We start from the raw sequence: 11,849 nt of genomic DNA, 5'->3' as shown, positions 1-11,849 counted from the left end.
TTAAACGCAAATATAATCTTAGCGAACCAAAATAATGTATTTCTTCTACTACTTGTTATTTAAATCTTATTAATTATTTTTTTATGTTTAATATTGTTCTAATATCTCTTAGTCAGGTGTTTAAAACTCTTTATGCTTTTTCCCTTAAAATTGTGTCTCGAGTGACCAATAGCTAATCAAATGTTACGGATTTTTTTCTACTTGTTAAATATAGTTAATTACGTTTTTTTCTACTTGTTAAATATAGTTAATTACGTTTTTTTTCTACTTGTTAAATATAGTTAATTACGTTTTTTCTACTTGTTAAATATAGTTAATTTGGGTCTTGAATTATGCAACAAAGATCTAATGTACGTCTATAAAAATAGCTATGTAAGTTTAGATCGTATAGTCATATAATATATTTTCAATCAAATACATCAATCATTAAAACAGGAGAGACGCCAATATAGTAGCATGGCGTGCGTACTACACGTACAGGTCTAAAGGGGTGGAACGTGGGCCTTTCAATTTTTTATTTTTTTATGGTAGAAAATAAGGCAATGTATCCTATGCACATATCCTATGCACATAGCTAGGTAAATGCACTCATGCACACAAGCATCCAGAGCCATTGGATCAACATCCTACGCCCAATACTCGAGTGTGGTACTTTTTCAGTTAGCCGCCCGCCTCCCACACTTACGTTTTATAAAAGACCCCTCCACAACTCTCTTCTTCACATACGTAGTCCATTTTACAAAGAAAAATACCCATTCCATTCTGGATCTGGCACAACGGGCGCAAGCACGAGCAGCATCGGCGGAGAGGGCGATCTCGAGCGGCACTCGTATTCAGAGGTGGCGACCACGACGCATCGGCGGAGACGACATCAATCGACGACGTGGCTGACGGAGACAACGGTCTGGAGCAGCGATGGCAGGCCTCTGGAGTTAGAGATCTGGAGCGCCGACTCGTCTTCAAAGGCTGCCGCTGCTCTCGTCGTTGTAGATTTTGTGAGCTCGGCTGGTAACCGGTGAAGACTAGAGCTATAGTTTTTGCTTGCTTCTCTTTCGTAGTAGTGAATTGTACGTGTACCTTAAATAGATACATATAAACTTTGTGTGTATATAAATTTTGTACGTACGTACATATATACAATACCAAGTTTACATACATGTATATATAATACAAAGTTTATACGTATGTATATAAGTTATGTTAACATACGTATATAGACAATAAAATATATGTGTAAACTTTGTACATTTTTTATATATACACGCATACACTTTTGATATATAGAGAATATATATATATATATACATGTATACAAAATTAAATTTGTATATGTATGTATGTATAAAATATAAAAAAAAGTATACACGCTGGCAAAGACATAACAAGGGGCAAAGTGGTCATCATAGTGTATGTGTATATACCTAGTTTGTATAACAAACCCCAATAAACCAAAAAAATGAAAAAGGAATGGACAAAAAAAAAGGAAAAAAAAAGAAAAGCGCGGATGTCCACCGCCCTTCTCTCCGCACGCGCCGTGTGTGCAGTCACTTGGGGAGGGCGTGCGGGACTAGCCGCGAAATATGTCACGCCCAGAAATTCACATGTAATTTCCAAACTAATTTGTGCATTAAAACCCTCGTCTAGGAATCAGCCGAGGTACACAAACTGACAATTTAATACACATATTCATCAAAATAACTAAAACGATAAATACTTACATAAGAGGCACTTAGTACTCACCATGAAGAAAACTACAGCGGAAAATAAAATCTAGCGAAGCTTCAGCTCCACTCCCACAGGCAGCTCAACTGGGATCTAAGCCAAACGTCTTCTCCTTCCGGATCCTTTTTCTTCAACTGAGGTTTGATGATTATTGCAAGAATGAGCATATGACATACTCAACAAGCCACACAGCAAATATGCAAGTGTACAAGGATACCAAAGGATGGCATAATATAGGGTTCATTTGTGAAAGCAGCATTTAGCAGAGATTTAAGAGTAGTAAAACAATAGAGTAATTGATCATCAATATTAATCAACACTGAACAGCACACCCATGCTGCTCAGGCCCAACCAAACCTGAACAACCAACCCCGGTCGTACAGATCAAACCTCCAAACCAGGAATTTACCATTCCAAACCAGGAGTCAAATTAATTATCACATTATTACCATTAATGAGTAGTGTGAGACTAATCACGAAAAACATTGCTCAACTCGCCCATAACCGCGGGCACGACTATTCGAATAGTTTTACTCTAGCCAGAGATGTACCACTGTACCCACAAGACACGATTCCACACATGTTGCCATGCCCCGAAGTACCTCCACGGCACTGCAAAGGGGGAAATCGTGACAGTACCCTTTGCACAACACAACTCACCACAGTGCACTGTTCCTGGATCATAATCTCCCCCCTCAAAACCAGAGGCAATGGACTCCCTAGCGACCCCCACGGACTTCTCGCCGCTTCACAGTCTGGCACACTATAATGAATCATGCTATACAAAAGATAAAGCCGTTGCCCACGCTGGCTTGTGGTTGGTACGGTTATTGTTTCACAACAGTAGCTCACGAACCGGTCCTTAATTGCTATGAGCACGACCTTCAAAACCATGTGCTCACAACCCACCATTAATCATATATTAATTATCAATTAATTATCATAACACGATTGACCATCGTGAGCTACCATTAATTATAACCATAAATAATAATGTAGTATATATGATTCCCATTAATGAGCTAATGTTTCTAAGCATGGCTAAGCAATTAAATATATATAGCATTTAGCTGAACCAAACCAATATATAAGGTTCTAGCTAATCAAATTATAACCCATAGGAAAATAAAGTCATCTTCGGCCATAATTAAATGGGAAAGGCTCACCACCCGATGACATTCGAAAATAATGCATAAGTTAAAATAAAACAATAGCTTTAAACGGGTTCAACATGCTCAAAGGGTTGTTTGGTATCTGTGTGACTTGCCTTGCAAACAAGCGTCTTCAATTCGTCATCAGGAACTTCTCCAACGAACGAACGATCCTCTGAAACAACGGAAAACTAAACCTAGAACGCAAAACGAGAAAAACACTAATAAAAACCAAATAAAAAGTACAATTAAAGTTCATAAATAGGTAGAACTTGAATTTAGATGAATTATGAGACTTGAACGACCTCATTCCGAGTTCGTATGAATTAGATATGAATTTTACAAGATTTAATTCCAATTAAACCTTTTAAAGAAAAGACTATTCCGAATTGATTAAACAATTTACAAATGACTTATAGCTGAGACAAAAGATTAAAACATCCTCCGGAAATAGATTAGATCATATTTGGTAGATGACATATATTAAAAAGGAATAATATGCCATTGAAAAGAAAGAACGGATTTATATCGATTTTGGACGGCTGAGATTAATCTCGACCGAGTCGACCAAGATCGAATGGCTTGGATTGACACACGGCAGCGGCACAACAGCGGTTGCGGTGGCACACATACAGCAGCAGCGCGACGGCGACGTACAACGACTAAACAGCGACACGGCGGCAACAAGGCAGCTAGCGCAGCGGCGACGCTAGGGCAGCAGCTAGCGACACAGCAACGGCTGCGCTAGGGTTAGAGCAACAGCGGCGGTGACACGACCGAGGGATTGAAACCTAACCCGAGGGGACACGGATAGAAGTCTCACCGAACCAAAGCGACCGGAGAGGGAGGGTCGACGATGACGACGCTAGGGCCAAATAACAGATTAGATTATATTAGATTAAATCCCTAGGGATGAACTACACCGGTAAACGACACGGGAGAGAGGAGAGCTCACCGGAGAAGACGATGGCGACGACCAAGATGACGACGGCGAGGGGTGACGGCTAGCGGCAGCGGCGACTAGGGCGGCGGCGGCTAGGGTGTTGGAGGAGGAGGCTAGGGGCGGCTGCAACACAAAAAGAACAGGAAACAGGAGGGGAGATGATGGCTTATATAGGGGAAGATTGAATAGGATTAGGTGAGGCCAAGGGAGGCACGGCAGAGGGGGAGCGGCGCACAGCTGGGAGGGGGGAGAGGCGCACGGTGGGAGGAGCCCGAGAGGGGGAGGGGAAAAAGATACGGGAGGAGGGGTTGCCTAGAAAGGAAAGGTGGGGGAAACAGACGCGGTGTCGTTTTGGGAAAGGAAGAGGAAACGGAACCAGAAAGAGAATAGGACTCGGCTCGTCATACAAAACGAAACCGCGGTGGCGAAAGGGGTCGGCGGATACGACGAACCGTGGACAGAGAGGGTGAACTGGGAATGATTCACAACCAGATGAGGAAAAAGAAAGAATTATTAATTACTTTTCCAATTAAATTAATCACTGAATGATCTTTCATTTATCAAAAATACTTCCAATGCTCAAATAATTCTAGGAAAAATCCAGAAAATACTTGGACATTAAAAATATTTAATACAATTTTATCTATATCAACTTAATGTTCAAAATTTTCATAGATTTTATTCACACTTGCTTTAATCATTAAATAATTTCTAAAAATTCCTTTTTCACAACGTTTTATAATTTAGCGATTTTCAGGGTGTGACAAAATAGCAGTTTCGGCTATAGTCATCGTTATAGCAAGTTTAATAGTATAGTCAACTATTAGCTCTAAATCATCTACAGTCAATTTAATAGCCAATTCATACAATAGTTATCTATAAACATATAGTACAATATTAATACATGGTTCCATCTGTCATACATACTTCCTCCGTTTCATTTATAAAACTTTCTAGCATTGTCCATATTCATATATATGTTAATGATTCTAGACACATATATGTGTGTCTAGATTCATTAATATCTATATAAATGTGGACAATGCTAGAAAATCTTATAACCTAAAACGAAGCTAGTACATTATATCCTGTAATTCGTGCGGCACCTAAGGGCATTCCCAACCCAATAACTAAGATGGTATGCATAGCATTAAATAAGTTGCCACCTAGGACAAAAATGATGTGGCAAGTGAATAAACGAGGAAAGAGAAGGAAACCCTGTCTTGCATGAGACATGGTTTCTACACAACATTCAAGACATCATGTGAGATAAGTAGCATTGAATTGAAGTATGGAATAGTGGTGTTTGCATTGGAAGAATAGTGTCTAGTACTAGTTTCTTGATGATGTGGAGTTTATGGAAACCATGTCTAGTGTTATGGGTTGGGACTGCCCTAACTATAATTTTATAGTCCGCTGCTTATCTCTCTTCTTATTTATCTTCTCGAAATATATAATATTGTACCTGCTCACATATGTGGACAGCAAACAGCACCGCAACTTACCGCCGGCTACTCTCGCTCAATTTGCGGCCGGCGAAATCGGGGACGAATGAGACGGTCAGGATTATTGGACTTTGGACTGGGGCCTTCCTAACGCGCACACGGCGGATGGTTAGCGATAATGACAGTAACTAACTATATTAGTCATTAAAAATAATGACAGTAATTAAAGAAAGAATTTTTATTTTTTTAATTCTTTTTTACTAATGGATTGAAAAAATTTAAGTTACATTTTAAAACTTTTGACTTAATATTTAAACTTTAAAAACTTTTAATTTAAGATTAAAACTTTAGAGTCAATTTTTAAAAACTTTTAAATCAAACTTTAAAAATTTTCAATTTGCAAGAACAATTTTGAAAACTTTCAACTCAGATTTGAAAACTTACAAATCGAGTTTTGAAAACTTTCAACTCATATTTGAAAACTTTCAACTCAAGATTTAAAAACTTTCAACTCGAGATTTGAAAACTTTCAAATCGAGATTTAAAAATTTTCAACTTAAAATTTAAAAACTTTCAACTCAAAACATGCTAAAGATTAAAAAAATAATCAGAAAAAAGTGAGAAAAAACCGAAAAAATTCGGTAAAAAAAACGAAAAAAAAGACGAGGGAGGAGACGCGCGGGCCAGCAACGCCGGCGCTGGGCCTTCTGGGCGCGCGAATTAGCTATCGTGTTTGGACGGGCCGGCGGCTTGACTTTTTCGATCGCGAGGAATCTCGGACATTCGATCAGATTCGACGGCTGATACATCCCATCCTTTTGGGCCTTTCGGCCTTCGTTGAGCTGGGCACTCGGACTATAATGGGCCCGTTGTTCTCAAAGCCGGCGATGCAAGTAGATGAGATGGGGCGTTCTTTAGGAATAAGTTCACTTTAGGTCTCTCTATTTGTCGCCCAGTCCGATTTTCGTCCCTTGGTCGCAAAACCGGATACTACCCGTCCCCCGGCAGACAAACAAGGTCCCTCGGCAGCATAGAGGGTGGTTTTGACCGACGTGGCGCTTACATGGCTCTTTTGACTAGGTCCTCGTCCCACGTGTCATTGACGTGACGTTTACGTGGCAATTGGATCCCCAAAAAATATTAAATCCCGTGGGACCCACATGTCAGTTTCACACACAAATTAATAAAAAATGGTGGGGCCCACGTGGGCCCCGCATGTCATTCTCACCGCCACCTCTTCTTTCTCCCCGTCTCCCCTCTCTGCGACTCTGCCCGCCGATGCCCCACTCCGTCCCGTTCTTCTAGGCGCCGCCATCCGCCCGCTCCGCCCCGCCCCGCCGGCTTTGCGCCGCTGCACGCCGGATGGCAACGACGACGAGGCTGGCAGCATGCCCTTCTGCCCGGTGTCACCGTCACCTAGCTGCTGCATCAAGTCATCCAACTCGGGGCCGAAGAAGAAGTCGGCCTGCGCCATGCCCTCGATGTCCGGACTTCCGCTGCCGGTGGCGGAGGCGGAGGCAGCAACGGTAGTGGAATCCAGGTGCTGGCACTCCCGTAACTCCTGCAAGAGAAGGGAAGGCTGCAAGCTGCCGAGGTGAGCTGCGACCTGACCACAGCATGGAAGGCCGTCGCCGCTCCACCTCAACACCTTGCTTTGGGTGGAATGGAGTCGCACCGGGATGGGGAACTCGGTGGTGGTGGTATCGTGGTGGATTGGGGACTGGTGGCGGAGGATTGGCACCGGTCAGAGCGGCGGCGGCCGAAGCAGAGCGCGGCAGTGGTGAGGGAACGACACCACAGCAGTGGGGTAAAGGTGCGTGCGTGGCGCGGCTGGCCGACGCGACGCATCGCCAGCAAGAGGGGCGAGACGGTCGCTGGCCGCCGCCCGGTGCACCTCTTCCTCCGCCCGTCGCCGTCGAGCCGCACTCACGGCGCCCCGCCATCGAGTTCTTCACTAGATTGCAGAGGGAGGAGACGGGGATCCGCTACTCTTCCCTCCCTCCCGTCAGACAGCGCGTGCTGCCTCCTCTCCCGCCAGCCGCCCCGACGAGCTCGCCTCCTCCCTGGCAGCGCTCTCGCCACGCCACCTACCGCCCGTTATCGCACCGCGCGCCGCCACCCCTCTGGTCCGCCCTCCGCCCGCCGCCGGCCGTCGCTCCGCCCACCGCACGCCGCCGCTCCGCCCTCCGCCCGCCGCCCGCTGCCGCTCACACTTCTTGCCGTGTAGGGGGGAGAGAGAGGGGATAGAGAGAAGAGGGAGGCTGACATGTGGGATCACGTGGGTCCCACCTTTTTTAAAATTATTTTTGTGTAGCTGACATGTGGGTCCATGGTTTTTTATTATTTTCCCTAGATCCAAATGCCACGTAAGCGCCACGTCAATGCCACGTGGGACGAGGACCTAGTCAAAGGGAGCCACGTAGGCACCACGTCATCCAAAACCGGGCACAATACTGTCGAGGGACCTTTTCTGTACGGTTTTGTAAGTTGAGGGATGCACTGTATCCGGTTTTGCAGCCAAGGGACGAAAATCGGACTGGGCGACAAATAGAGGGACCAAAAGTGAACTTATTCCCGTTCTTTAAGGGCCCATTTTGTTGGCAAAAAAATTTATTTTACTCATGCATGTCACATCGGATATACGGACACATATATTTAATAACAAAACAAAATACATATTTCAGATTCCGCAAGGAAACCATGAGACGAATTTATTAAGCGTAATTAATCATTTATTAGTAAATATTTAGTGTAGCGTCACATTATCAAATTATGAAATAATTAGACTTAAAATATTTGTCTCATAATTTCCTGACGGACGGTGTGTAATTTTTTTTATCTATATTTAATACCCATACATTTTTCAAACATTCAATACGATATGACATGACATGTTAAATTAGAGCAAGTTCAAATAGTAGGCATGATGGGGCCTTCTCAAGCGTGGTGAGGTGATAATTTGAAAAATGAAAAACGTCCGTTTTTCTTGCAAGAGCTATCTGTACATATATTTCAAGATAAATATATTAAATATAATTGTTTATATATTTTAAGATAAATATATTAAATGCATATACATTTAACTCTAATATAACTTATAAGTTATGACTTAATTACAAGCTCATATAGTTGGTTGTATTATTAAATTTGTTCTTAGGAGGACCTTCTCTAGGTCGTAGAGCACAGTCATAAGTCAAACTAATACTCCCTCCGTTTGATCATTTTTCTTGCTTAAAAATTCATTCTCTTATTCAGAAATTTTATACTAATTATTATTTAAAGTTCCTTTAATAATAAATCGTAAATTTGGCCATCATCTTTCTTTGTTAACGAAACGCGCGTGGAAAGAATATTCAGTACAGGAACAAACTCACATGTCATTACCAACCCCCTCCCTCCCCCTCTCCCAAAAAAAAAGAAAAAAAAAAGAAACGAACTCAATAGTAAATGTTCAGAAAAGAGGCCAACAAATCCCAGCAAATTGACCCGCGGTCTCTTCGATAAAAAAGGGAAGAGTACATGCAAGTTTTACATATATACTACCACACAGCCTCACGAGACCTCAGACCTACAGAGCTTTGCAATCAAAGGCTAGCTACAGAAATGTCGACACGACGACAGTGGATGAGGCCGGCGAGGGGCGGCGGCGGCGGCGGCGGCAGCGCAGCGAGCAGGCGATCCCGTCGGCGAGGGAGACACACGCCGCCACCCACCGGCCGAGCGCCACCCAGGTGACGGCCATCAGGTACTCGGCGAGCTCCCACGGCATCGCCATGGATGGATGATACGTACGATGAGCAAGCTTGGACTTGAGAGAGATGATCGATCGGTGATTGATGATGCGCTCTAGCGACTTCCTAGGCTGATTTAAGATGTATAGCGTGGACGGTCAACGGAGAAGAGGAAGAAGATACTCCAGCTTAGATAATGGTTGTGATGAGATCCACGAGAAAACGACGCGTCGCCTAAACTTCTCGTGTGGATGATGGGTGTGAGGTTTGGTGTGCTTGCTCGTTCGGCCGTACGTGGCGTCCATGCACATCTTTGCTGCTCCAACGTGTCGTCCAACGGGCGGCGACGTGCTGCTTACGGGCGGCGACGTGCTGCTTACGAGCTATCGTGTAATTGTGAAAATTTAGTGTGTAACTAGTGAAATTTAAAGTATAATTACATTATAAGTTCATATAATTTTTAGTGTAAAAGATTGACTATTTTTTTTATTCGAGACGATGCCCGTTCAATTGTAATTCGTATGTACTCCCTCCTTCCAAAAATAAGTCCTACTCCCTCCGTTTCAGGTTACAGAACGTCTTAGAGTCAAAATCAAACTGTTTTAAGTTTAACCAATTTTATAGAAAAAAATACTAACATTTTTAACCCAAAATAAATTTATTATAAAAATATATTCAATTATTAATTTAATGAAACTAATTTAATATTATAAATATTAATATATCTGTTTATAAATATTTAATATTATAAATATTAATATATGACTTTGACCAAAGTCAAAACGACTTATAACTTGAAATGGAGGGAGTATTTCTTTTAGACCAACATCAAAGTGTATTTAACTCATTTATCATGTGACAAAACCAACGAATATGCAACCAATAAGTACTAAAATAACTTCTTAGGGTTCCGATTAAAAATTTAATATAGCATACAGTAACTATAAATAGGATTTAGATTTTTGAGAAACGAAAAAAATAGGACTTTGACTTTTGAAAAGAGGGAGTACTACGATGAAATATGCTCCAGAAATACATATAACTTGTCCACACTACTATAAAACTATCTTATAGACAGTTAAAACACATCCATATAGAGCTAGGACTTGGGCCGTGCAGGGCTCGCACGGCCCAGCCCATCGTGCTTCGTGCTAGAACGGGCCGTACCAGGCCGAGGTGGAGAAGAGAAGGCCCAAGCACGGCCCAAAGACATGTCGGGCCTCTTCGGGCCGTGCCGGCCGCCGAGAGAATTTTTTTTATTTTTAATTTTTTTTATTAAAAGTTTTACAAAAATAATTTTCCATTTTGAAAATTGACGGAAGTAGTCGCCTACCGCCCTCTGGGAGGGCGATTTTTCCCTCCCAGAGGGCGGCGAAAATGACGTGGCAGACGGCCGTTCGCTCTCGGGCGACGGCCGTCAACGAAATTTGCAGGCGGCCCCCTTGCCGCCCTCCGCGAGGGCGATTTTGTACTGTGCGGGGGGCCGCCTGCAAATGGGCGGCGAGGGGGGGCATGGAATTTTGCAGGCGGCCCCCTTGCCGCCCTCCGCGAGGGCGATTTTGTACTGTGCGGGGGGCCGCCTGCAAATGGGCGGCGAGGGGGGGCATGGAATTTTGCAGGCGGCCCCCTTGCCGCCGCCCTCCGCTAGGGCGATTTTATACTGTGCTCTATATTTTTGTATAAATATCAATAGTTATCAAATCTTTTTATATTGAAAACTATACAAGATTAAAATCTCCAAGACTGGTAAAATACAATTTTATTATTTTTTAGGGCATATTTGGATTGTTACCGTACAAATATTTTGTTACCGTACAAATATTTTATTAATTTTTAGGGCATATTTGGATTGTTAGTGCCAAATTTTTCTTCACGACCAAATATTTGGTAAGGTAAAATTGCATTTGATCATATTTGGTTTGCTGCCAAAATGTAAAATTGTAGTGAAGAATGTTCTACATAATCTCAAATCTAGATTACGTATTACCAATGAATAGGCTTCCATTTTCGTGTGTTGTGTGCTAGTGGGAAAGAAAATATGAAGAGGTTGCCTTCAGATTGTCAATTATATAGCGTCGTTTTCACTGCAATATATGTGAACTCAATGAGATACATTATTCATTAGATGTGACAAGACGATCACGCGTGGGCGTGATTCACTTTATGTAAACAGGCAGCGCCGAAAGTTGATAGTGATAACTCGAGCTGCCGCTTTTCATGTGTGCTGTTGTGGACTGTGCGCGCTACTGGATCTGACACTACTGTGCAGCGCCGAAAGTGTGTTGTCGTGAGCATAAGTTGTTCTAGCACCATATGAATGAAAAGAACTATGTAGACGAGACAAACACAAGTAGTACTGCAGTAGTAATAGCAAAAGTAGTACTGCTTTACAAGTTTGTAAGCCAAAAGAAACGGTCACATAAGGACTGAAGAGGTAGAACACTACTGACGAGGCCTCTTACCCCTGTCCCTCCTACCCTGCGCCCTAATGTGCCCGTGGGAGTACGTGAGTCGGTCCGGGGGTACGGCACGGCCAACCCGTCCTGCCTGTACAGGTGTGACCTCTGGCTGCTCCTGAGTGTGCGCCTCTGGAGCTCCTCCAAGCTGAGAGGAGCCTAGTACGTCGTGGTGGTCTGCATCGTGCAAGTCGTCGTCGTAGAACTGGCTAGTAGGACCAGTCCTACCGGCGTGAGACGAAGAGGCCCCAGTACCGAAGATCCCGGCTGCAAATCCTGCTGGACAAGGACCATCAGTTTCGTACAGGTATTTAACAGTATTAATAAAAAGTAAAGTACCGTGTGGGCGAGGGATCGACGCTCCGTGAGAGGAAGAGCTGGCAAACGCGCCCGAAGAGGTG

At 43.2% G+C, this 11,849-nt stretch overlaps 1 protein-coding gene across 1 annotated transcript; it reads right to left on the bottom strand.

Moving 5' to 3' along the window:
* Positions 1–5,834: 5,834 nt before the first annotated feature.
* LOC107278731 (uncharacterized) lies at positions 5,835–9,208 on the bottom strand. Its single transcript, XM_026022210.2, has 3 exons — positions 8,975–9,208; positions 6,490–6,847; positions 5,835–5,849 (listed from the first exon to the last, which is right to left on the bottom strand). The coding sequence occupies exons 1-3, from the start codon at positions 9,034–9,036 to the stop codon at positions 5,835–5,837; spliced, it is 435 nt and encodes a 144-aa protein (XP_025877995.2). The 5' UTR covers positions 9,037–9,208.
* Positions 9,209–11,849: the final 2,641 nt, after the last annotated feature.

Source organism: Oryza sativa, chromosome 12 (genome assembly GCF_034140825.1).
Source record: "Oryza sativa Japonica Group chromosome 12, ASM3414082v1".
Classification (NCBI taxonomy): Eukaryota; Viridiplantae; Streptophyta; class Magnoliopsida; order Poales; family Poaceae; genus Oryza; species Oryza sativa.
This window is presented reverse-complemented; position numbering and strand designations above follow the sequence as displayed.